Raw genomic sequence first — 27,381 nt, 5'->3', positions numbered from 1 at the left:
TGGGGGCTCAGGGAGCGGACCAGTGGGGCTGTGTCCTGCGGGTTGTGAGGAGGGGGTGGGTAACAGGGCTGTGGGGTGGTGGGAGTCAGGTGATGGGGTAAATTGAAATTCTGGCGGGGAGGGGGCTTGCGGGCGGTCTGGAGGAGGGGTTTTGGGGGTATGAGGCAGAAAAGCGATGAGCGGCATAATTTGCTCTTTGGACGCTGCTTCCTTCTGCGCTTATGTCCCTTTTTGCTCCACTTCCTGTGTTTAACGTTGGGGAAACTAGTGTTTGGGACTAGCTGCTGTTTGTATCAAGGATGCCAGCTGATAAAGTGCTCTGCCCCAGAGGCTGTGAGGTGGGACGAAGTGCCCCTTTTGTTTGGTCTGAAAATGGCGAGAAACAACTGTGATTTGACTGTAATCTATCCTCTGCAGTGCTAAACAACTGTAGTTGTGGTGTCTGCCTATTAAAGTAAGAGAGATGACATCTGTAAATTCATCAGTGATTCAACTCTGTATAAAATATCTGTCTTCTTACAGTGGTTGAACTATGCATGACGCACAGACTGGCACAGAGTGACTTGGCTAATGAATTAGTTGCCTTCACTACAACTAAAGATGATGCGTCTCGTCTCACTGTAGAGATTCTGAATGTCTTTGAACATGAAGTAAGAATGATGTTTAGTAAACAGCTAATAGAGGGTTGGGAGGAGGCATAGTTTGCTTTGTGAAGACTGGGGGGAAAGGTCATGTTTTGAAGAACGTATAGCTAGCACTAAATTCCTACACTCTGGTGTAGATGAGGCATGTATATACCAGCAGATCAACTTGAAATGTAGCTGGGCATTATGGGACCTGGGCCTGCAGGCACAGCTAACGTACAACTTGCCTTGTACATGGTGCAGTTTTAGAACGTGTTGTCTAGAAACACTTTCTTTAATATAATTTTATCATAATTAAAACAAATCTACCAAGAGTGAAACAAATTCAAACCAGCCCTTGCCCTAAATATAGGTATACTAGAGAATGGTGATTTGGCTTCTTGCTGCTCTGAAGGTTATTTTCTGTATTATAGGAATCATAGAATCATAGAATATCAGGGTTGGAAGGGACCCCTGAAGGTCATCTAGTCCAACCCCCTGCTCGAAGCAGGACCAATTCCCAGTTAAATCATCCCAGCCAGGGCTTTGTCAAGCCTGACCTTAAAAACTTCCAAGGAAGGAGATTCCACCACCTCCCTAGGCAACGCATTCCAGTGTTTCACCACCCTCTTAGTGAAAAAGTTTTTCCTAATATCCAATCTAAACCTCCCCCACTGCAACTTGAGGCCATTACTCCTCGTTCTGTCATCTGCTACCATTGAGAACAGTCTAGAGCCATCCTCTTTGGAACCCCCTTTCAGGTAGTTGAAAGCAGCTATCAAATCCCCCCTCATTCTTCTCTTCTGCAGGCTAAACAATCCCAGCTCCCTCAGCCTCTCCTCATAAGTCATGTGTTCTAGACCCCTAATCATTTTTGTTGCCCTTCGCTGGACTCTCTCCAATTTATCCACATCCTTCTTGTAGTGTGGGGCCCAAAACTGGACACAGTACTCCAGATGAGGCCTCACCAATGTCGAATAGAGGGGGACGATCACGTCCCTCGATCTGCTCGCTATGCCCCTACTTATACATCCCAAAATGCCATTGGCCTTCTTGGCAACAAGGGCACACTGCTGACTCATATCCAGCTTCTCGTCCACTGTCACCCCTAGGTCCTTTTCCGCAGAACTGCTGCCTAGCCATTCGGTCCCTAGTCTGTAGCGGTGCATTGGATTCTTCCGTCCTAAGTGCAGGACCCTGCACTTATCCTTATTGAACCTCATCAGATTTCTTTTGGCCCAATCCTCCAATTTGTCTAGGTCCTTCTGTATCCTATCCCTCCCCTCCAGCGTATCTACCACTCCTCCCAGTTTAGTATCGTCCGCAAATTTGCTGAGAGTGCAATCCACACCATCCTCCAGATCATTTATGAAGATATTGAACAAAACCGGCCCCAGGACCGACCCCTGGGGCACTCCACTTGACACCGGCTGCCAACTAGACATGGAGCCATTGATCACTACCCGTTGAGCCCGACAATCTAGCCAGCTTTCTACCCACCCTATAGTGCATTCATCCAGCCCATACTTCCTTAACTTGCTGACAAGAATACTGTGGGAGACCGTGTCAAAAGCTTTGCTAAAGTCAAGAAACAATACATCCACTGCTTTCCCTTCATCCACAGAACCAGTAATCTCATGATAAAAGGCGATTAGATTAGTCAGGCATGACCTTCCCTTGGTGAATCCATGCTGACTGTTCCTGATCACTTTCCTCTCATGCAAGTACTTCAAGATTGATTCTTTGAGGACCTGCTCCATGATTTTTCCAGGGACTGAGGTGAGGCTGACTGGCCTGTAGTTCCCAGGATCCTCCTTCTTCCCTTTTTTAAAGATTGGCACTACATTAGCCTTTTTCCAGTCATCCGGGACTTCCCCGGTTCGCCACGAGTTTTCAAAGATAATGGCCAATGGCTCTGCAATCACAGCCGCCAATTCCTTCAGCACTCTCGGATGCAACTCGTCCGGCCCCATGGACTTGTGCACGTCCAGCTTTTCTAAATAGTCCCTGGAACACCTGGAGGTCCCAACTGAGAACCACAGTCCTATGATGATGTGGCCTATATATGCACAGTTAGCAAGTTCCCGCTCTGAAAAGCAAACAATCTAAACAGACAAAAATATTCAGAGAGTGGGAGAAAGGAAAGCTTAATATTTTGAGACACTCCATCACTTTTAAAGCAGGAAAAGAAACTGCTTTCTAGGTTGATAAGATTGGGGGATCCAATATACAGGTCCCTATCTATGCAATATTTTTAGCAGACAGTAGACACTTTAGCACATTCTAAAATCACAAATTGCTTTTGGGAAAAAAAAACAACTTATTTTTCAATAGAAGTCTGAGGGCTTAAGCTCATGGCTGAGAACTCCCAAATTCTAATCCAACTCTGATACTGTTTCTCTCTGTGGCCTAGGTTGATATTTCATCTCTCTGTGCCTCAGTTTCTCCATCTGTGAAATGGTGGTGAAGATTAATACCCCGGGTTGGATTAATTGGTTAACATCTCTAAAGATCTTTAGAGATGCGAAGTGCTATATAATCAAGTTATGTGTACAGCTTGAAGTAGTCTTGGACTTTCATTGTTCCTCAGGTACTCAACAAAAGAGTTACTAAAGCTCATCAGAAAAAGGACAACAGATACTCCGGAATCAAGGATATCAACACCATTCAGGGACTGTATCCTTCTCTATTTGTTTAATATCAGGACTTTTAAATAAAAAGGCAAAATAAGTCCTTTTTTAGCTGACTTTCTTGATTCAGCCTGTACTTTGGTATTGTTATATAGCATAGCTTACAAGGAATTAATTACATGTAATCTGTTACTCAAGAGAGGAAGGGTGGTTCATTCAGTGGTTAGGGTGCTAGCCTGGAACTCTGGAGACCGGTTCAATTACCTGCTATGCTGCAGACTTTCTTTGTGACCATAGGCAAGTCACTTAGTTTCTGTGAGCCTCATTTCCCTATCTGGAAATTGAGGACAATAGCACTGCCCTACCTTGCAGGTGTATGTTGCATTAAAGATTGTGAGAGTCTCCGATGCTATGATGATAGGAATCGTATAAATACCTAAGATAGTCAACTTTCTCTAGTAAAGATTTTTAATATTAATGTTCTCCTAGCATTAGGTGAAAGATAAGTAACAACTTACTCTGCAACACCAGAAGAAACTGCTAAAGAGTCAGTGCTTGTACTGGGCTCCTCTGTGCTTGACGCTGTACAAAATTTAGGAAGATACCCCAAAGAGCCTACAGTGTAATTTAAGATAACTGATATAGTTCTGCTGGGACAAAAGCTATGTAGACAACATCAGCTGGCAGTCTCCTGTGGTTATGGCAGAATTGGATTTTGAAGAGGCTTCTCCATGCATAAAAGAGCAGGATGGGAGAAAGCTGTTAACTTTAGGGTTGGAAAATGCATTCCTTTAGTGTAATGTTTCTTGTCAATATCTTAAATTGCTCCCAGAACTGCAAACTTTTCAGATACCTTAGGCATCCTAGGATACTTCCTATCCATCAATGGAATGGAATCCATCAAGAATGATTTTTTAGTGCTTGGCAAAAATCTTGTGATCTCTGTTTTACAAGAAGGGCAATAGCCCTCTAAAGATAGTTTTACCTCTATAATGTCTTTGTTTGTTTTTAAGCACTTTAATTGAAAATTATGGACCAGATTCTCCATTGCACTAGTGTAAATGGATGCACGTGTGTAGGGCAACATGCTTCCAAGACAGAACCATAGGATTTTGCAAACGACTGAGTAAAGATGCAGGGCAACAAATGGTCAAACCCTATATTTCAGTAGATGCTACTCTGTTCTCTTCCGTGACTAATATTTGTTAGCATTGACGTAGAGGAGGAAGAGGAGAACCTCTTAGATGCCTACACAACACCGTCAAAGGTAAGTATATAGTGTTCTGTATGTTTCTGTTCCAAAAAGAGCTACCCAGCTCCATTCTCCTCTGAGATGTTGGAAGCTGGGTGGAATTTTAAGGCTTTGGGGCATATGTGAAAGTGTTACTGTTTGTTTGCTATTTCATCTGTCTTAATGCAAGCAAAGATTTACTTTCTTATCTGGGGTGAGCACAATTTTCTTTCTTTGGATGTGTGATTTAAATATTGTTTCCCTTTCATCAGGGTAAGGGAGGGAAGATAGATCTTGTGGCTGGGCTGGACAGTTTTCATGATTATTGCAGGGTTATTTTTAAGGAATAAAGCCCCAGTCCAGCAATGACTTCTGCGTACTGCTTTGAATTTGGTATGGGTGCAGGGGTCCATCTGTGCAAATGTTATTGCAGGATCGGGGCCTGTGTCACTTTAAAAGTCATAGGCCTAATTCTTTGTTGCCCTACTAATCTGTTTTGGCAGCATTTTACACCCATTTTACATGGTATTGATCTAAATGACTACACAAGGTGCATTGCAGTGGAGAATAAGGCCCTCTCATGCGTCTCCTGAGGAGTAGTAGCTGAGAGAAAATGGCATATGTGTAAAACCCTCAATTGAATTTCAAAATAGACTGGGAAAGACTGACACATCTGTTCTTCCTGTATTGTAGGGCTCTCAGAAACGGAACATAACGACACCAGAAAATCCACGGTCTAAAAGGACTTTATCTACCCGTAGCCCCCACCTGCTTTTCTCTCCAAACAGCTTCTCACCAAGGTATGGTATTATTGGTCTCCCAGAGCCAACGCTCTTTTAGCAGCTCCCTGACTCCTCCTCACACTATCTTTGAATGTGGTTTAAATTGTGGCTGAATTTTGAAGCTAAAGCCTCAAGACATTTGAAACTAGAAACTGAATTTCCTCTTGTATAAGCAGGGGAATACCAAGCAGGAGTAGGGAAGTGGTATTACCTCTGTGTGTGGCATTAGTGAGACCATTATTGGATCATAACATCCAGTTCTGGTGTTCACATTCAAAAAAGATTTTGAAAAATTGGGAAGAGTTAAAAAAAAGAGCCACAATAATTATTTGCTGTCTAGAAAACATACCTTAAAGTGAGAAACTTAAGTTCAATCTTTTTATTTTACCCAAAACTCTTGGTCACAGTCCTCAAGTATGTACATGGGGAAGAGATTTTTGGATAGTAGGCAGCTCTTTAATTTAGCAGAATGAGATCCACTTACTGAAAACTGAAGCTAGACAAATTCAGGCTAGAAACAGGTGCAAATTTGCAACAATGAGAGTAATTCATTGTTGCAACAATTTAGCTATGGATGTGGTGGATTCTCCATCCCTTGAAATCCTTAAATCAAAACTAGATATTTTTTCTAACAAATATGCTGTAGCTCAAGCAGAATTTATGGGTTTGATGCAAAAATTATTGGATGAGGTTCTCTGGCTTGTACTACACAGGAGGTCAGACTAGATGATCATAATGGTCCCTTCAGGCCTTAAAATCTATGAATCTTTCCTGTCTTCACAACCCCATTGGTGATGGACACAGATTATTAATAACTATGCGGTAGTACTTAGAGGCTGCACCTAAGGTTGGGGACCCTATTGTGATAGGCACTCTACAAACATAGTGAGAGAATCCCTGCCCCAGAGAGCTACTTAGACATGACAGATGAAGGGTGAGAGAGAGAGAAACGGGCAAAGTGACTTGCCCAAGCTCACAAAGGCGGTCAGTGGCAGAATTGGGGGGTAAAACCCAGGTCTCCTGAGTCCTGGTTTGGTGCCCTAATCCACACTGCCTTCCCAGTCTCACGGTGTATGCTAATCTGATGACATGGGGGCAAAGCTAGAGTAAGTCAGGGAGCAGATCTGTCTGTCTGTTTTAACCACGTATATGGTCCCTATCACAATATGAAATCACCTCACAACTCCCCTGTGAGGTGAGGCAGTGCTATTATCCCCTATTTAATGATGGGGAGCTTAGGCTAAGTGACTTTTTTTTTTCTCTCTCTCTCTCTCAAGGTCACACAGGGACTCTGTGGTGGGGCAGGAATTAAATCCATGTCTTCCCAAGTCCTAAACTGGTGCCCTACCCACTGGACAATCCTTCTTCTGAAATGACTGACCACTGTGGGACGCTATCTGATCAGAGATGTCTCTGCTTTCCCCTCCCAAAGACAGCCAACAGAGTAGAGACAAAGATCTACCACTACTGGGTTTGGGTGGGCAGAAACTACTGACAGGTTAGACTACTGCTATCTAAGAGAGACCCAGAGTATAGCAGGAAAGACTTCAACAAGCTGCTGGCCCAGGACAGTTTCTGGGAATCCTGATACTTGCACATGCCTATGGATAGTAGGAAAGGCACAGGTGAAAAGAGAAACTTGCTACCAGTGCCTCAACCACTTAGCAATTGAAGAGCCCGCTGAGTTATGGTTTGTTTGTGTTGAAGCTTTTTTCTTTGTAAGTGTTAGTGACAATAATCCCATCATCTGGTTAAATTCCAATTTGGGTACCTATATTCTTGCCTGCTTAAAACTCCCCCTGCAGTTTCATGTGGATACAAGATTATTCTTGTTCTAAACCATTGTATTGTATTGTTATGCTGTGTTAAACAGCTGCCACATCCCACCCAAAAGGTGGCTAAATTTCTGTGGCAGAAAAAGTCGTCTCTATATCTAAGCCATTAGATATCTGAATAAACCCATGTTACAGAAGGCTTGGTCTAACTTGTACTAGATTTTTTTCCTTTTAAAGTCAAATGAGATCAAGTCACTTTTCACAATTCCTTTTCTTCCCTCCATGCAGTGCTACTCCCTCTCAGAAGTATGGCTCCCGGAGCAACCGAGGTGAGGTGGTAACCTCATTTGGCTCTGTGCAGGGCACATCCTGGAGTGGAAAAGGAGGCCACGGATCAAGTGTGAAGCTCTTTGGTCCACCAGAACAGTCGCTAACCAAGAGTTACAAATTCATGTTCCAAAAGTTTCATGACATCCGGGAAGGTACCTTAAAGATTTTTTGTATGTAAGAACCCCTAAAGACTTATGGTACCTTACGCTTCGGCTCTTAACATCTTTACTAACTAGAGAAGCCAGAAGCTTCTTCCCAATGAAAACTCTGTTCTGGTGAACATTGTGAAGGCTGCTGTGAGCACATCAGGCCTGTGTCCTAGTCCCTCCACTGGCTCCCAGTTAGCTTCCGATGCCAGTCTAAGCAAAGCAATTAATGGGTCAACCCCCAGTGAGATCAAATAGCAAATTTTGCTCTATGATCCGCCATGACAGCTGCCCTCCTCTGGGACAATACAGACTACAAAGCACAAGATGAAGAATGTGAGAACTGGGGCAGTGCATTTTTGGATAAGGAGATCCAGCTATGGAGCAAACTTCTCGAGGGGATCAGGCGAGTCTGGGCCCTGACTACATTTAGAAAATGCTGCAAAACCCTTTCCGCCATAAGAATATCATGCAAAAAACTGACACCCCTTTGTACCCAAACCCCAACCAACAGACCACAAAAAAAACACCCCCCCCCCCCCCCTGCACACACAAATGAGACCTTGAAAAGGGAGCAGTGCCATGAAGTCTGCTATAAACTTCACTTTTGCATTTAATTTTTGTGTGGAAGGAGCTCTGATACTACCGTGATTGACTGACTAAAAATCAGGTCTTGTATTTGGAGGTGCTGGCCATCTACAGCTTCCACTGAATTCAGGATGTGGGAACTCAGCATCACTGAAAATCAAGCCAATAATTTAGTGAGACACGAGATTTGGTTTGCCCCTATAAATAGGAATTCCAAAACTGGTTCAGGGCAGCATTTTGTTTAGGACACAAGATATTGAACAGTGCTAGGTGCTTCTGTGGAAGCTGCAAGAAACCTTGAGGTGGTCAGTTGTGGAATAACCCGCCCATAGGGCAGGTTGGAAGTTGGCTCAAGCTTTGAAGCAAGTGGGTTTATTTTCCTTCTCTCCCCCGCCCCCACTCTGCCCCAACCCTCTTTAATGGAACTGTGGATAGTCTTGTCCATATAAATGCTGAATCCTACTAAATTCTTGTAGCTGTATTTCCACAGACTGACTAACTGTAGCTCACGAAAGCTTATGCTCAAATAAATTTGTTTGTCTCTAAGGTGCCACAAGTACTCCTTTTTCTTTTTGCGGATACAGACTAACATGGCTGCTACTCTGAAACCTATTTATTTTATGTGTGTTTTAAATTTGCTGCCTTCCAATTTCATTGACTGCCTCTTTGCTTTTGTTATGAGAGAGGGTAATTAGGAGCCCCCCGATCAACATTTTCTGTACTGTTCAACATGTTCATATGGAATGATCCAGGTACTTCATACTATTCAAAGATGGCATTTGACCTCCAGTTAAAGTAGGCAATTAAGTTTGCCTTTCCTGATCTCAAGAAATCACTATCCATGAGTCCAGCTGTTCCCTTGCTGGTTAGGCAGAGTACTTTCTTCTGCTTTAGAGTAGCACCAGACATTGGTGACTACTGGGGTATATGGAGATAGGGGAGTTATGGAATTTTGTTAAGGCAGTAGGATAAGGTGCGATCCTCGGACTTTGGAGACCTGGGTGCAATTCCCTGCTCCACCATGGACTTCCTGTGTGATCTTAGGTAAATCATTTAGTCTCTCTGTGCCTCGGTTCCCCATCTATAAAATGGGGATAACAGCACTTCCTTACCTTACATGGGGTAATGTGAGTATGAATATGTTAAAAATTTGTGAGACACTTCGGTTCCCTCGTGGTGGTGGGGGGCAGATAAGTACCTTGGATCCTGAAAGAGAAACTCTATTTTAAATTGGCTCCTGACTTCATGTTCTGTCTGCTTGTTTCTGCAGAAATCTTAAATGTTCTTACACTGTTTTATGATTTTAGTACTGTCCTGGAAGATAGAAGAACTCGGGGATGCACTGAAGAAACATTACAAGATCGAGGAGTTCACTTCTGTGTTAGTCCCTGCACAGGTAAGCACTGCATCTCAGAAGCTTTTTCATAAGTGGGTGTGTTTGCAAGTCTCTTCTGTTGTTATTTCTTTGTCTGTCACTACATTGCATTGGCAGTGATTTTTCCATTAAATATTGCAGGATATATAGAAGTTGCACCTTTGAGACTGTTGGTCAATAGCATGTTGTGTAGTTACTCTCTCCTTCCTTATTCTCAAGGAAACTTATAAGAATAGAAGTCTTGCCAGACTGGATCAGATCGGGGTCTGCGTAGCCCGATATCCTGTCTCTGACAGTGGCCAATACCAGATGCTTTAGAGGAAGGTATAAGAAACATCAAAGAAGACAACAATGGAATTACTCCTATCGGGGATCTTCCACATGCCTGTTATTTATGCACTGGCATATGCCTTTAGGCAGGAGGGCTTAAATTCCTTCTAAACTTCCTGTCTTATGTAACAATGGATGTTAATGTTATCCATATAAATTAGGCTTAAGTAGACTCCATCTTTTACATACAAGGAGAACCAATAGCCAGAAAGTCAGCAGTATGTTGGAACTGTCTGAGGGGACAGAGCCAGAAGACCAGCTGGAGCATGTGAGGATGTCTGTAGGATGTGGAGAGCAGCACAGCAGACTTGCACAACCTGAACAGTCCAAAAGAGTTCCAGCTGAGAGGACAGATGGTCTAGTGTTTAGGGCACTGGCCTGAGACTTGGAGACCTGGGTTCAATTCCCTGCTTGCCCAACAGACTCCCTGTATGACCTTGGGAAGCAAAGTCACTTAATCTTTGCATGCCTTAGTTCCCCATCTGTACAGTGGAATAATAGTGATTTGGATACCATACCGGGGTGTAATGAGGATAAATGCCTTAAATATTGTGAGCTTCTCAGATACTACAGTATTGAGATACATGTAAGTACTTTAGATACAACTGTGACCATGCATCAATTTGCTTGGTTTGCACTGCCGCCTCCTTAAGCCAAATTGGCCCAGCAAAAACGGGCCTGATTTGCAAACTACGGTAAAAATTTGTGTCTGCAATGAGTTGCATCCACAACTGATTCATTGAGAGAGAACTTTATTTCTCTTCCCCAGAAGTCCATTGTTAGGATAGTTTATTGCAGGTCAAAAATTGGGCCTGAAAATTAGGGCTGAGGGGTCTCTTCCTTGTCCTGGGATTCAGCTTAGTTTTTAAGGCACTGGAAATTTGTGGAGCTTCTGAGACTGCTGTCTTGCATGGAAGATGAATTTGTGCAGTAAGATCCCTTTGGCTAAGATCATTCTATGCTTTTTGTTCTGTAGGAACCGGTCACTGTGCTGGGACAGATTGCCTGTGACAGCAATGGAAAACTGAATGCCAAGTCAGTCATTCTAGAAGGGGATCGAGAACACTCTTCAGGAGGGCAAGTTCCTGTGGATTTATCAGAACTGAAAGAATACTCCCTCTTTCCAGGACAGGTGAGGTGTTGGACAGGGCATATTGCTGGGGGCAGAAGGGGCTAGCAAATCTGTCCATTACTTTGAGATGCAGGAATTATATAAGAGAGTTTTCAAGGTTTGAGTCTTGATTTCTAGAATGCTGGGTGCGGATGGTTAGAATTGTCAAAGGAGCCTAATGAGTGTCAGTGGAATCTGGATAACTTTGAAAATTATTTAGTCTCTGTGACTCAGTTTATCCATCTTTAAAATGGGGATGATGCTTACTTTGTTTTGTAAAGCACTTTGAGATCTGAATATGAAAAAATAATAGCCAAGGTATTATTATTACTACTTGGGGGATAGGCAGAAATATATTACCTTCTAATAAAACCATTTTGGCATAATAGATACAACACTGGATTGGGGACTTGGATACTATGCCTGGCTCTGCCACTGGCCTATCAGGTGACCTTGGGCAAGTCATGACCCCTCTCAGTGCCTCAGTTTTCCCTCTGTAAAATGGGGCTAATGATATTGATCTCTTTTGTAAAATGCTTTGCAATCTACTGAAGAAAATACTAAATAAAAGCTAGGTATTACTGATAGCCTAGCCCTTTCCTGAGTCTGAACAAGCAGTCACCCTGGTGTCATGGATTTCTTCTATTTAACTGTTTTCCAGGTTGTGGTGATGGAGAGTATTAACAGTACGGGTGGAAAACTGGTTGCATCTAAGCTGTACGAGGTGAGTAAATCCAACTAAGCACAAATCCTTTTCTACTCTTCCCATGTCTTTGTGCTGTCAATGAAACATCAGGAGCAGGTCTAGAACTTTTTCCCAGAAACTGGCTTCTCTGTTCTTACAAACATAGGCGCCGACTCCATGGATGCTCCAAGGCTAGAGCACCACGGAAAAAAAAAAAAAGGTAGGTTCTTAGCACCCACCGGCAGTCCCCCTATCAACGCCTCCTGCTCCCCCCCAGCGCCTCCCACCTACCACGATCAGCTGTTCCGCAATGTGCAGGAGGTGCTATGGGGGGAGAGGGGAGGAACGAGATGAATCATAGATGAATCATAGAGCTGGATGTGCTCAGGGGAAGGGGTGAAGTGGGGGTGGGGCCTGGGACAGAGCCAGGGGGAGCACCCCCGGGCAGATTAGAAATTTGGTGCATATGCTTACAAGCGATTTTTATAGTTGGATGATCAAACAATTTAATTGTGAAATAATTCTGAATGATTAAATAATTAACTCTTCTGGAAAAGGAGTTAGTCTTGTCTATCTAAGTAACTTGTACTGCGTGCAAGTTAATCTTACCATTTGTGAGGCACATCTGTTAAAACATGGGTCTAAACTGTCAAAAGTAGGTATTGACTTTGGGGTGCCTCTATTTTTGAGTCCCCAACATGATACGTTTAAAGAAGCCTGGCTTTCAAAAGGTGCTTAGCACCCACTTCCTGAAAACTGGGGCCCTTTATTGTGCCTTAGGTTGGATCCCCCCACATTGTGAGGGACTTTTGAAAAATTTAGGCCAAGATTTGTTTTTCAGTGTACATCTTTTGTGTCAGGTTTGTTGCATCTGTGTATCACTAGGTGTTAGATATGGTGACACCCTAGAATATCAGAAAATACAACACTTACTAATGTGGCATCCAGAAATCAAACTGCTAGAAAGACTATCCACAACTCACTAGGAGTCCCATCACCTTTGATAGTGCTTGAGTAAATAGGTCTTGCAAAGTCAATAAAACAGGGCTCTTTTAAACTAAAGAGCGTAGAAGGGAATACTTTCTGTTCAGTTTCAATGCTGATTCTAATAGGCCAATGATATTCCCCAAGCTCCACATTCTGATTCCCAAACACCTCCTGTAGTGCTGATGTTCCTTGAAATCTACATACCAAAAAACAGCAATCTAACTTTACTTCCTTAGCAAGCATCCATCCACCTGTTTGTGCACATGCAGCAGGGGTGGTTAGACTTTATTCCATGACTTAGACATCTTGCAAAGACCTCTTAAGTAAATGCATCTCACTAAGTATCACAGGGTTTGTCTGAGGCTATCTAAGTGCTCCTTTGGGGATGTATAGTTTTTGGATGGCTGCTGCAGCAATGTGATATCTATCAGTAATGCATGAGGCTGACCACCCCCCCTCCCCCCCCCATTTTTTAATCTCACTAAGCCCCTGTGGGTAGTAGATTTATAGAGCTTAATGCACATCACAGGTGGTTGAGGTGACTTGCCCTATGGTCTTGTGTTTCACGGTACCACAGAGGCATGTGATAATCACCCAAGAATGTATTTGTCCCTATTAGTTAATCAAATCAAACTTTCTCCTCACTCCTGCAAGGATGGAATAAATGTCTTTCATGTAGAGCCTATGGACCAAATCCTGCTGTGGGTTTATATTGGTGTTGGTGAGAATAGAATTTGGCCATGTGCAATTATTCCCTTTGCTTGCAATGATTTTCAAGTATCCTTTCTCTTCAGGGGGTGCCTCTTCCTTTCTACCAATCTACAGAGCAAGTTGAAGGTGAGTTCAATTATTTTTAAAGATTTATCCCTCCCCCACCATCCCCCCCAGCTTAGAAAATCAAGGTTAGCTTTGCATACTGGTTCTTTAGAGAATTAGACAGAGACACACTCAACAGCACAAACTGCAGCTAGTGCAGTTTCTCAGATCTGGTACACGTTAAACTTTAAAAGCATCATTACGTACTCTTTACTGGGCATAGCTTCCTATTTTTTTAATAGGTCCATTGTGGGATTGTTCTTGGATCCAATCCCAGTGATCTGTTAAAATAATCTCCTGTGTTCTGACTTAGCACTGAGAATGTCATGAAAAATTGAATTAATTTCAGGGGCTGGCTTAAACCCAACCAAAGGCCTTTAGTTAGAAATTTTTAAGACGCGCCCAGATATATATATAGATATAGATATTTCAGCAGCTTTCCATCTGTTGGAAGGGCAATTGGGGAGGGAATCAGAGGAAAAATGATCAGATCATAACATGCTAAGGAGTCACTCTTGACCTCTCCAGTATTTCTGTATCAGAGAGTCTCAACCTGCCTTGAACCACGCCCCACTTTAGCACTGCCCAGTTTAGCACTTGGAGGCTCCCCCCAACTACAAAAATACCCCCCACCCTTAAGCACACTAAGTCACAACAGCACCCACTCAAATTTGGCCCAGTCTCTCCTCTCTCAGACGGAGGGGCGGCCGAGCCAAACCTGAGAGGTGATGCCACATCTCCCCTCCTGCGCACCAGAAGGCAACACCACCCACTTAAATTTGGCCCATTCCCCCACCCCCTGGTCATGACAGAGGGGTGGACAGGCCACACCCAAGTGGTGCTGTGACCTGGAACTTGCCAGCCCCTCACTTCTACCATAACCACTGAACCATAAGAAGGCTCATTGGGCCCCCTCAAAGTCTGATGTGCCCCCTTCATTGAGAACCTCTGGCTTGTACTGATATCTTTATTGCACAATAAATCATCTGGCTAAACTTGGGGGTGAGTTAAACAGGGCAGTATGAATCACTCATGATGCTGAATTGTCTCTCTTCCTTCTACTTCTCATCCTCCCCATGCAAATACTTAACACAAGCAATGTCTTGGATTTTATCCTCCTTCCCTCAATCAGTGATGTGGCACAACATGATTGCCTGGATAGCATCCCTTGTAAGACCATCTGACGCATAAGAAGAGAAGTGTTTTTTTTCGTGTTTGTGTTTTGGTCTAAAATCATCCAGAATCACTGTGGATAGAACCCTAAACAGAAATATTTTAAGTGGCAGGGTGGGGAGATGCTCTTTTATATTGCACACCCCAGCCAGAAAAATTGAACAGCTAAGAAATAGCACTGGGCTTGTGTGTGTGTATCAGATCTTAAACATCACATCACAGTGCCTCTCTTTCCATTTGATGGATGCTTCTGTGTGCAACATCTGAGAGCAAGATCTTAGAGAGAGCAAACAGCGCCAAGCAAAGGTAAATGGAAATCCCCCACGTGTATGATGGCAGGATAGAGGATGCCCTATGGGCAAAGGGGGAGCTTAGAAACTTGTGCTAAAACTGTTGCAATACATTTTAGATTTGGAGCTGCAAATGGTCTTGTTTGCTTGTGGGCCCTACACAACTTCCGACAGCATCACCTATGACCCTATGTTGGATCTGATTGATATTATCAACAAAGACAAGCCAGATGTCTGCATCCTGGTAAGAGAGAAGATTTATTCCTTTTGGGTTATTCAGGAGAAGAGTTGCATGTTTGGATTCGGATCCTGCAATGAGTTCTATGCAGATGGACACCTGCCCAGCATGGAGCCCATTGACTTCAATGGGGTTCCATGCAGGGGCCTTCCCACATGGAGTTCCTGGCAGAACAAGGGCTGCGGTCCCAACTAGGGGTCTCCTGAGAAATGGCTTTTGCTCTAGTAATTATTCTGAAATATTTCTTATGTTTATGTAGGGCCTGTTCTCCTCTACCTCCAACCGTTACACTTACTACATCTGGTCGTCAATTACATTCTGATCTCTCAAAAACTTAAGCATATTTTATTATTATTTGTATTACTATAGCACCTAGGCGCTCTAGTCATGGACCAAGGCCCCCAACTGCACTAGGTGCTGTACAAACAGAACAAAAAGATGGTCCCTGCACTAAGGAGCTTAAACTGCAAGTATAAGACCACACGCAACAGATGGATACAGACAGACGGGGGAGTACAAGGAAACAATGAGACAATATTGGCCAGCATACTAGGCTGTGATCTCAGCACGCCAGCAGCCTAACTATTGTCACTTTTTTTTTATAGGCATCACAGAACAGAGATCTTGAGGAGGGTTTTGAAGGAGGATAATGAGGTAGTTTTGTAGATGTTTTGTGGGAGTTCCTCTCAGTGTGAGGGGCAGGATGAGATAAAGCACGAAGGTGCTTAGCTCTAGGCATGTGAGTAGTGCCAGTGAAATCAAGGGAATTGTTCATATGCTTTAAGTTAAGCGTGTACATAACTTTTTTTGCAGGATTGGGGCTTTAGAATGTAAGCATTGCAGAGCAGTGTCTGTGTCTTCCTGTATGTTTGTACAGTTCTTAGCACAATGAGGTCCTGATTCCAGTTGTGGCCTTGGTCCATAATAATAGGATTCTAAAGCACAAATCCTCTGAGAATCATTGCAGCTGTTTGACTGCATAGCAACACAACATAACTGTTAAGGACTAGAAAAGAGGAAGATTCCCATATTTAATTAAAATTGCAGGTGGGGAATTGAAGGAGGCAGAATGGAATTACTCAAAGCTGGAGTTTGGCCAGGACACTGGGGTTAATGCTCTTATGAAAAGTGCCATGGGATATTTAATGAACATGGGCTTTCAGGACCTTGGTTTTATTTCCCTTTTTTATGCCGTTGCTTTGTAACTAAATGCTATAACATGTAGCTGAAAACTGTTTCCATTCAAAAATACTAGGCTTAAAAAATGATGTGAAAATTCAGCTGTGATCAATTAGGCTACAATCCAAAAGCAAGATGACCATTCTTGGTCAAAGCTTATTGCTGCAAGTCCTCTTACAAGGTCCATAATATATGAATGCTTTTTTATCTCCATGTGAAGTTTTGAATTCCCTGATGCAAATGCCTACCTTGCTGTAATGTGCACATCTTCTTGGTTGACAGGAATAGCCCTAGAGTGAGTGCCACCTAGAGTTAGTACATGCCTTTCTCTGTGCCCAATCCATAAAGGATGTGAATCTGTCTCTAACTGAGCTGTAATATGTTGGCATCCTCTCTGGATTGGGCATGGAGGCAGAGACACTGATTAATGATTTACATACTTCCTTGAGGCAGAGGAAGCTCATTCCAAAGTGTGTGAGGTCTATAACAGTTCAGATTCTAGGACCTCTCAAGCTGATCTGTCCAGAGACTCTGTTTCTGCCACTGTCTTGTTCTGTAGCCTTGGGAAAGTCTGAGTGTCTCAGGCTTCTCCATCTGAGAGAGAAATACACTCACTCCTGTAAGTTACTGAGTTAAGTGCACAGTAGTATTAAGAGGAAGCTTTTGTATTATAGTATATCCTAGAGCCCCAACTGAGTTCGGGGCCTTCTTGTCCAAGGTGTTGCACAGATACAGTGAGACAGTCCCTGCTCCGAATAGGCAAGACAAATAAAGGGAGGTGAAACAGGCAGAGAGAGGGGAAGTGACTTGCCCATGTTCACACAGTAGCAGAGCTGGGAATAGAACTTGGGTCTCCTGACTGCTAGGCCAGTGCTCTATCCATTAGCCCATGTTGCCTCTTCTTTGATTTTCTTTAAATTGAATTCTAAACAAGACTAGCTGTGAACCGAAGAGCTTTTAGATTATGTACCACACAAGGGATAGGGTTTATCGGATAGCCCACTAGAGGTCCTAGTGTGACTTCAAAACCAACCTGTGTTTGCCCAGAAGAGGCTGGTTGCAGTAACATTTTTATGTTAGGTAATCTCATTTTATATATATTTTTTTAAAAAATGCATAATGAATTTAAACCAAAAATGAAGCCCAGTTTCTGTATGTAACTACGTAAAGTTACCCATAGCCTCACAATCTCTGTGAGAGTGTACAGCAAATACAGGCAGTTATTAAATTCCCTTGGGAGTCAGTGATTTACCCTTCTATTCAGAAAAGGTGAAAGGCACCTTGAAAAAAAGTTACTCATCTTCTTGTAACTGTTCTTCAAGATGTGTTGTTCATGTCCATTCCAATCAGTTTGTGTGTGCACACACGTGCACGGTGGCCGGCAGATTTTTCCCCTAGCAGCAACTGTAGGGTCAGCCTGGGTGCCCCCTGGAGTCGCGTCTTCATGGCACCCAATATAGAGCTGCGCCGACCCTACCCCCCCCCCCAGTTCCTTCTTGCCAGCTACTCCAACAGAGAGGTAGGAGGGTGGGTATTGGAATGGACATGAACAACACATCTCGACAAACAACAGTTAGGAGAAGGTGAGGAACCATTTTTTCTTCTTCGAGTGCTTGTTCATGTCAATTCCAATCAGGTGACTCCCAAGCCCGAGTTCAGGAGGTGGGGGCAGAGTCATCCACTGATTGGAGCACCGCTCTACCAAAGACGGTGTCATCTCAGGCCTGCTGCGTAATCACATAACAGTTGGTGAAAGGGTGGATGGAGGACCATGTTGCTGCTCTGCAGATTTCCTGAGTAGGGAACTGTGCCAGGAACATTGTTGATGAAGCCTGCGCCCTGGTGGAGTGCGCAGCGATCGGGGGTGCAGGAACTCCCGCCAGATTGTAGCACTCACAGATACAGGAAGTGATCCAAAACTAAATGCATTGTGATGGCATGGGTAGGCCTTCCATTCTGTCTGCCACCGCCATGAATAACTGGACCGATTTTTCTGAACGACTTTGTTCTCTCGATGTAAAAGGCTAGTGCTCTGCAGACATCTAGTGAGCGGAGTCTGCTCCCTGCCGCTGGAATGTGGCTTAGGGTAGAACACCGGGACAAAGATGTCCTGGTTAATGTGAAACTGCGACACAACTTTCAGGAGGAAAGCAGGGTGAGGCCTGAGCTGCACCTTGTCCTTATAGAACACGGTATAAGGGGACTTTGAGGCTAGGGCCTTGAGTTCAGACACCCTCCTAGCCGAAGTTATTGCCACCAGGAACGCCACCTTGTAAGAGAGGTAGAGCAGGGAGCACATCACCAAGGGCTCAAAAGGTGGTCCCATGAGTCTAGAAAGGACCAGGTTGAGGTCCCAGATCAGGACAGGCTGACGGACGTTAGGGTATAGCCAGTCAAGCCCTTTTAAGAACTGGCTGACTATCGGGTTAGCAAACACAGAGCGGCCCTCCTCACCTGTGTGAAAGGCCTAGATGGCAACCAAGTGCACTCTTATTGGCAGTAACGAAAGCCCCTGCTGCTTCAGGTGGAGGAGGTAGTCCAGAATAAGCAGCACTGATGCTAGTGTTGGGGACGAATAGCGCTGCACCGACCAGGTTAAAAATCTCTTCCACTTGGCAAGGTATGTGGCTCTCGTAGAGGGTTTTCTGCTGCCAAGAAAGACCTGTCTAACCTGGCCTGAACAGGAAAGCGTAATCGGGTTCAACCATGGAGCTTCTATGCCGTGAGGTGAAGCAACTCGAGGTTCAGATGTTGAAGACAACCATGATCTTGTTTCAGAAGGTCCAGGAAGAGCGGCAGGGTAGGAGAGATATGTACCAGTGCTGACGGGGCCAGGCTGGTGCTATTAATATGACCTGAGCTTGTTCTCTCCGGATCTTGAGGAGTCCCTTGTGAACTAATGGTATGGGTGGAAAGGCATATAGGAGATAACCTCCCCAATGGAGGAGAAATGTGTCCACGCTGGAGCCCTAGCTGTGATTTTTTTGGAAGGAGTAGAATTGCTGGCACTTCCCGATGTATCGCGTGGCGAATAGGTCTATCTGGGAAAGCCCCACCTCTGGAAGATTGAAATCATGACGTCCGGATGAAGGGGCCACTTGTGGCCGTGAAACGACCTGCTGAGGTGGTCCGCCAGCTTATTCTGTACCCCAGGGAGGTACAACGCTTGCAGGTGTATTGAATGTTCTACACAGAAGTCCCACAGCATGAGGGCTTTCTGGCACAGGGGAGAGGAGCATTCACCCCCCTGTTTGTTGATATAAAACATTGCCGTGGTGTTGCCTCTCGTGACTAATACTTAACGGGACAATGTGTATGCCCGGAAGGTCTGGAACACCAGGCGCACTGCTCTCCGTTCTCTGGCGTTGATGTGAAGAGCCAGATCTGCCTGATATCAGAGACCCTGAGTCCTGCGGTCTCCCAGATGTGCTCCCCAGCCTAAGTCTGATGCGTCCATCACTAGCGACAGAGACAGCTGCAGACTGGCGAAGGGGATCCCTGAGCATACTTCCTGAGGGTTGAGCCACTATAGGAGGGAGTCAAGGACCAGGCGAGGCAGGGTCATGATCCTGTCCAAGCTGTCCCTGGCCAGGCGGTACACTATCGCAAGCCATGAAGAGGTTGAAGCCTGAGTCTGGCATGCTGCACCACGTAGGTACAGGCAGCCATGTGTCCGAGAAGCTTCAGGCAGTTCCTTGCTGTGGTGGTGGGAAACTGAGCCTCGAATCATATCGGTCAGGGCCTGAAACCTCGCTTGCAGCAGGCATGTCCTGGCCTGGGTCGAGTCCAATGTTGCCCCTATAAATTCTATTCTCTGGATGGAGGACAGAGTCAATTTCGCTTCCTTTAGAAGGAGACCCAGGTTGTCAAAGGTGGCTCTGATGAATCTGACCTGAGCTTCTACTTGGGTCTTGGAGCAGCTCTTGATCAGCCAGTTGTCGAGTTAAGGAAACACCTGTACCGAAATGCAGCGACTGCCATGCACTTGATGAAAACATGAGGTGCTGCTGATGAGCCAAACGGGAGGACTGTAAATTGGTAGTGGGTGTTGTTCACCACAAACCTGGGGTACTTCCTGTGGAGCTGGATGATCGATATGAAAGTATGCATCCTTCAGGTCGAGGGCAACATACCAATCTTCTGGATCCAATGAGGGAATGATGGAGGCCAGAGAGACCATGCGGAACTTGAGTTTCTTCACAAACTTGTTGAGTTCTCGTAGGTCCAGGATGGGCCTGAGGCCACCTTTTGGCTTTTGGTATAGGAAATACCGGGAATAAAAGCCTTCGCCCCTGTGCTCCTGAGGAACCTCCTCCACTGTCCCTAAAGACAGGAGTGACTGCATCTCCTGGATAAGGAGCTGCTCATGAGAAGGGTCCCTGAAGAGAGTTGGAAGGGTGGGAGGGCACAGAATTGGATGGAGTATCCCCTCTCTACCATGCAGAGCACCCACCAGTCTGAGGTGACACAGAACCATGCACGGTAGAAAGGGGATAGTCGGGACGAGAAGGTAAGGCAGGGTGGATCCATTGTCAGGTGTGGTACACCGTCCTCGACCGTGCCTTCAATGGGCCGGCTTGGTGCCTGAAGATGGGTTGGGTTGTCCTGAGCCCTAGCCAGAGGGTTGGCATGGTCTTCTCCTGCCATTCTGATTCCTCCTTCTGGATCCATCTTTGTGGGTTCTGCTGACTGAACCGCTGCTGGGGCTGCAGACAGAAGTGTCTCTGCTGCGTTGAAGGAGTTTAGAGGCCCAGGGACCTGAAGGTGGCTCTAGAATCTTTAAGGCTCTAGTCAGGGCGCTGGGTCGGGGGCCGCACCACACAGTATGGCCCCGCTCTGGTGCTCTTGCTGGGGCGAAGGGTTGGGGGCCACACCACGGCCCTGCTCCAGCTCCTCCATCCTCCAATAGCCCCCGTCCAATGGGAGCTGCAGGGACGGTGCCTGCAGATGGGGCAGCGTGCAGAGCCGCCTGGCCATGCCTCCATGTAGGAACCAGAGAAGGGACATGCCACTGTTTCCACGAGATGCTTGAGGTAAGCACCACTTGGAGCCTGCACCCCTGAGCCTCTCCCCATGCCCCAACCGCATGCGCCAGCCCTGATCCCCCTCCTGCTCTCCAAACCCCTCGATCCCAGCCCAGAGCACCCTCCTACAGCCCAAACACCTCATTCCCAGCCCCACCCTGGACCCCACACTCCCAACCAGAGCCCTCACCCCCCACCCCCAATTTTGTGAGTATTCATGGCCCGCCATACAATTTTTGTTCCCTGATGTGGCCCTGAGGCCAAAAAGTTTGCCCACCCCTGCACTAGGGCCTCATCTTGTGGGGAGAAGGAGAGCACCAGGAGAGGTGGTTGCTCCCTACTGTCCCCACCTGAGGGATCTCTTGACCCCATGGAAACTGCAGTAGGTTGGCCTGGTCATGGTGCTGTGAAAGGCACAGGTGTCAGGCCCCATGCTGGTTGCGGCACCTGGTGCAACATGTGCCAGGGTTCCTGTAGCGTCAGTGCCGAGGGTGTGCCATAGCCGCAGTCGGGGCCACTGATGCCTCCGTTGCTAAAGATAACGGTGTTAATGACCGAGACACTAGCTCTGGTGCCAATCATGGCAGAACGAATGTTGCAGACACCACTGATGCTGCACCCAAGTGGGACCCCTGGCTCTGACCCTGGGCTTGATGGAAAGCCCACAGAGTCCAACAGCGCCACTGTGGTTGATTTTGTCATTGAGGGGTCCACTGTGTTGGTCAGGACTGCCTATGATGCTGTGAGGAGGATCTTCTGCTCCCACTATAGTTGGAGCGGTATGAGTCCAACTCTGAGTAGGAGGACCAGGGTGGTGCTACTCCTCTCGAGGTAGAGTGTCGAGAAGCAAGGGACCGACTGTGCTCACAGGATGGGGATGCTGGAGTAGAAGGGTACCGAGGTGATGGGGATCAGCGTGCCATCATCGCTGGCTTTCTCTTAGGCTGCACGGGGTGCCAGGATGGAACCTGCGGTGCCGAGACACTCTCCTGTCTTGGCAGAGAGAACAGCGCTGTGAGCCTCAATAGGTCCTGCGCTGCCTCGAAAGCCTCTGGGGTATACAAGAGCTGTAGATGCTCCAATGGGTGTGGTGAGCGAGATGGGCCCGGACTCGACTGCCTCACCTGGGCAGAAGTCAGCGTGGCCCCACTCTGAGTCCCTGAGCCATGGCCCGACTGAGGTGCCGCTGGTGGCTGGTCCCTGGGTCTTGCTGAGGGAGATTGGCCTCTCTGTGACCTCGTTTTCTTCTGCGCTGGTGATTGGGACCGGTGGCGAAGGCTGGAATGTCCCCAAGAGACTCCATGACCGTGCTGAGCTTCCTTGCCAGCATCTTTCTTTGACGCCGGATCCTTCAAATATGGCGCCGGATCACTTCTCCCCGAAGCCGATGTGCTGGAAGCAGGATCACCAGCACCTAGGTCCAACTGAGGTCGGAGAGCTGCCTCCATAAGGAAAATTTTGAGACGCTGCTCCCTCTCCTTAATGGTTCTTGGTTGGAATTCCCAACAGATCTTGCAGTGGTCTTTCTGATGACCCTCGGCCAGGCACCCTAAGCAGGAGTTTTGGGGGTCCCTTTTTGGCATGCGCTTCACACAAATCTGGCAAGTCTTAAAGCCTGGGAATCGCAGCATGCCCCGATAACAAATGCAGGGGGAAAACATAGGGGACCATCTGTAACTGAAACTTATGAAGACTAGCTCACGAAAGCTTATGCTCAAATAAATTTGTTAGTCTCTAAGGTGCCACAAGTCCTCCTGTTCTTTTTATTAAACTATAGTAACTACTGGAAACTAACTATGTACAGCATATAAAGCACTGTTAATCCACTTGCCAAAGCACGAGAAGAGCAAGGGGAAGTTCCAGCTACCATCACTGGCTGTAAGAAGGAACTGAGGGGGTGTAGAGTAGGCAGGGCTCTATATTGGGCGCCATAAAGGCGCAACTCCAGGGGTCACCCAGGCCAATCCTACAGTTGCTGCTAGGGGAAAATCTTCCGGCTAGTGTGCACGCACACACCTGATGGGAACATGAACAAGCACTCGAAGAAGAACAAGGCGATCCACGGCCTAAGCTGATTTTTATCTGGACACCGTGGGCTATTAGGACTCTATAGAACCTTCTGTCTCAGGAGTGGGGAAACACGTGTTCAGATTGACATGGGTTTTTGGTCTTGTTAGTAAAGATTACGGGATAGTACCAATGGACTTGACTTGAACTTTTCAGACAGAGCAAACAAATAAAAAAAATACCTTCAGACAATTTATTAGATGGGGTCACTTTTTTTAAGAGACGAACCCTCCTCCTTTAGATTAGAAGCCATACACTAACTGTCTGTAGTTAAGAAGAAAACTTCCCCATAGTTGTCTTGAAAGGGGCTCCTCTTTCTAAAGCAGCTGGTAATGGCCAATAGACTGAGTAAATGGACCATTTGTATCCAATGTTGCAAAACCATTGTTCAGCGATCACAAAGCACTTTCCCAGTATATGATCAATCACACAGCTTCCCTTGCTCTGATAACACTTTTAATCTGTAGCTTCTTGAGTGCTTTACAAAGGAGACAAGTAACATAATCCCCATTTTATAGATGGAGAAACTGAGGCACAGAGAGAGGAAAGTGACTTGCCTAACACCACTCAGAGGCCAGTAGCAGAGCTGGGACTAGAACCCAGGTATCCAGGGTTCCAGTTAGATGTTAGCCCCTGGGTGGGGAAACTGAGGCACAGAGGGCAAAGTGACGTAGTTTTTCTATGCCCATTTCTGCACAGTAGACCTGACTCCCAGTCCACTGCTATCATCAACTAAGTTATGCTCTCTCCTTAACTCAGGAATCCTGGCTCTCCTTCCTCCGTTGTTGTTCATTTGACCACACACCTTCCCTGAGCCAGGAGATGGAACCCAAGAGTCTTGGCTCCAAGTCTCTAGAAAACTTTCTTGCCAGCTGCGTCTTGTATATTACCTATGTTTAATGCAGCCTTGGTCACAATTCAGGGCTGGAGCACAAGTCAGTGAGCAGGCAGGATGCAAGGGATAGATTTTTCTCTCTTTGAATTTCTTTCTTGACTTCTTGTTTTCTTCTAGTTTGGTCCTTTTCTCGATGCTAAACACGAGCAAGTTGAGGTAAGTTGCTCCCCAAGGGAGTTGAGGATCCACATGCATTTCCTCTCTGCGGTCTAGTAAATACCATGAGCTAACATCTTTGGGGCTGCTATGGAGCAGGTCCTTGGAAGGCTCTCCTACCCCTTGTTGCATGTCCCTTCAGAGTGATGGCACATCAAAGGCAATGCCGGTACAACAGTAATGGAGGGATATTCCTTGAGTTTGCCCAAGAATTTAGATGAGTTTTGTCCAAAGTATTTACTGCCCATTAGAATCTTTGAATTGCCAGGCAACCCAAATATCCATGGCTTCTTTATGTGGATGAATCCCAGCCTCTCTAGGAGGCTATCACCATGTTACCAAATGAAACCAGGATTTATTAACTTTATGGGCAGCCTTTTAAAGGATGACCTTCAACTTTGGTTGGCATCTCCCCGTTGTTCCTTGAGGGAGTGGGGAGGCTACCAGAGTCTTTCCCAGTCTGTTTGGCTGAACTCTGCTCTTGGCATGGTCTATGTGACTTTCCTCAGAGAAAACTTGTAACAAATCAAGTTGTTCTTTCTTTGTCTGTAGAATGGTCAACTTATTGGATCATTTGAGGATATCTTTAAACATTGTCTGAAGATGATAATTGAAGGGACAAGAAGGTAAGTATTAAATAGCCTTTGTGCTCTTTTGTCAGTTTCCATCCAAGGATTTGAAAGCATTGGGAAACGTGACTGAATTAAAAAATTTTCTATCCCTTGTGCGTGCTGTATCTCAGGGAGGTGCTGAGAGATATGTTCATCCACATTCGCAGATGAGTGTATGACAATACTGGGACTAGAACACATGAAACCCGATTCCCTCTCCCTTCCTTAGGTTACTAGAAAATGGTTCGTTTCACAATACAGAGCCTAAACCAGTCTGATTCTCTAGTCTGCCTTTGAGAGGAAGAATGGCCTTGTAGTTAGGGCATTAGACTGGGATTGTGGAGATAAGGGGGTCAATTTTATGGTCTGCCAGAGACTTGCTGTGTGATCTCGAGCAAGTCACTGTGGCCTGTTCCACTCTAAAAAGTTAGGTCAACTTATCTACGTCACTCAGGGCTGTGAAAAATGCACAGCCTTGAGCAGCATAGTTAAGCCAACTTGACCTCTAGTGTTAACAGCACTAAGTCGATGGAAGAATTCTTCTGTCAACCTAGTTGGTGCCTCTCGGGGAGGTGGATTACCTAAAACGATGGGATGACGCTTCCTGTCAGCATAGGTAGTGTCAGCGTTGCAGTGGTGTACCTGTGCTGCTATAGAGTTTCAAGTGTAGACAAGCCCTCAGTCTCTCTGTTCCTCAATTCCTCATGTGAAATAAGTGTAATTATCCTTCCTTTCTCATGTTCATTTAGATGATTTATCACTTTGATGCAGGTAGGTCCTACTACAGTCAGCCAGGTCATGCCCCATTGTACAAATGTACAGTAAAATTTTCAAAAACTCCTAAGTGCCATTGATTTTTTTATTTTTTTTTAAATGTGACTTAGGTTTCTAAGTCACTAAGTGCTTTTGAAAATTTCACCATTAGTTAAGATAAACTCTTTAGGGCAGAGACTCTCTCCCTGTGAGTATAACTTCACTGCAGAATTAGCTGAGGTTTTTACCTGGGTGTTGCCCCAATGCCCTCCGATCCACACATGTAGACACCTCACCTGAGTTGAGTGGTGCTTCCAGCTCAGGCTAGCTGGCTTGACTGGTGTGGGGTAAGTTAGAGCCCAGGTTCCGCTCGGGGCTGGTAACCCATCCACTGTGCACTGAGGAAGTAGTGCTGATAGTCTTCCAGTGCCTTCCCGCAATTCCCCCCATTTTCCCAGAAGAACATACGAGTTTTCCCCCAAGTCACTGGGAAATAGAGCAGCTCACCTGACTGCAGCACAAAGGATGACAGGATACTCCCCTAGAAATCCAGTGAGCCACATGGGAGAAAGCAACACGGGTGAGAAGAGAATAACTCAGGTATGGCTTGCAATGTGGCTGCTCAGACCTGGGTGCCAATCACCTGAGCAAACTCTGCCGTGAAGACCTACTTTGTGATTGTGCAACATCCAACATCGGGGGGTGGGGTTCATCTTGGGGCTTCTAGTTTCTACTGTGATACAGATAATTTTAATAATAGTCCCTTTACTGCTCGTGTGTGACTGTTCCCATCTGCTGTCTCTGTCTCTCTCTCTCTCTCTCGTAAGTCTGAGTAGCCTATCACTTGGAACATTTAAAACTAGACTACAAAACTGATAAATGGACAAACATCCCTGCATTGCCAGGGAGGTGAACTAGATCTGTATTTCTTAACTGGTGGGTTGCAACTGCTGGGGCAGGGTCACGAGGCATTGAACATTTTATTACAATCCAAAGCCAAGAGAAGAAACTTTTCAGAATAACTTCAGGGCATTCAAAACCTTTAAAGCTTGTGAGGTTAAATGTAGTAGTAGTAGTAGTTTATCATTTAAACAATTTTTACTTTTGTGAACCAGAAGAGGTTGAGAAATACTGAATAAAATGACATGATAGTTTTCTTTATGTGCTTACAGTTAGTCTTCCCAAGGGAAGTGGAAGACTGTTCATAACTCTTGCCTGATGTCATACCTGAGTTTTCCTTTCCTAAAGTTTATCCTATTTTCCCCCCACCCCAAAAACAGTTCTTCCCCATTCCTTAAAGCTGCCAACAGTCAGATAGCTGCAGACCACAAGTACAAAGATTAAAACCCAGAAATAGTGTTGGTGGAAGTGTAACGTATGGGTGGAGTTACTGACTCTCTTCCAAACAGACAGGGCTGTGAACACAGCATGTCAGCTATGTGCCTAAAGGAAGGGCAGGTACTAATGAGAAAAGGGAGCCTTTTTATTTCAGGAAGAGTAGAAAGCCAAAAATAGATGGGGTTTCTGTGTAGCCAGCAGCAAACATCCTTGATTACTCTGGGAGAGCATAGAAGTTACACATGGCA

At 45.5% G+C, this 27,381-nt stretch overlaps 1 protein-coding gene across 3 annotated transcripts in view; it reads left to right on the top strand.

The window, feature by feature from the left end:
* The window catches only part of POLA2 (DNA polymerase alpha 2, accessory subunit), a 46,615-nt gene that overhangs the window by 287 nt on the left and 18,947 nt on the right, over positions 1-27,381 (top strand). For 2 of the 3 annotated variants that reach the window (XM_077822569.1, XM_077822566.1), the window contains exons 2-13: positions 523-650; positions 3,214-3,299; positions 4,463-4,520; positions 5,178-5,284; positions 7,330-7,523; positions 9,413-9,501; positions 10,787-10,942; positions 11,583-11,645; positions 13,388-13,430; positions 14,992-15,116; positions 24,393-24,431; positions 24,984-25,057. In XM_077822569.1, the coding sequence (XP_077678695.1) occupies positions 523-650; positions 3,214-3,299; positions 4,463-4,520; positions 5,178-5,284; positions 7,330-7,523; positions 9,413-9,501; positions 10,787-10,942; positions 11,583-11,645; positions 13,388-13,430; positions 14,992-15,116; positions 24,393-24,431; positions 24,984-25,057 (1,162 nt within the window). The remainder of the gene's footprint in view (positions 1-522; positions 651-3,213; positions 3,300-4,462; positions 4,521-5,177; positions 5,285-7,329; positions 7,524-9,412; positions 9,502-10,786; positions 10,943-11,582; positions 11,646-13,387; positions 13,431-14,991; positions 15,117-24,392; positions 24,432-24,983; positions 25,058-27,381) is intronic. The other variant, XM_077822567.1, reaches the window with a different exon arrangement.

Source organism: Eretmochelys imbricata, chromosome 7, assembly GCF_965152235.1.
Source record: "Eretmochelys imbricata isolate rEreImb1 chromosome 7, rEreImb1.hap1, whole genome shotgun sequence".
Classification (NCBI taxonomy): Eukaryota; Metazoa; Chordata; order Testudines; family Cheloniidae; genus Eretmochelys; species Eretmochelys imbricata.
The sequence above is the reverse complement of the archived record's forward strand: the minus strand, read 5'-3'. Positions and strand labels throughout refer to the sequence as shown.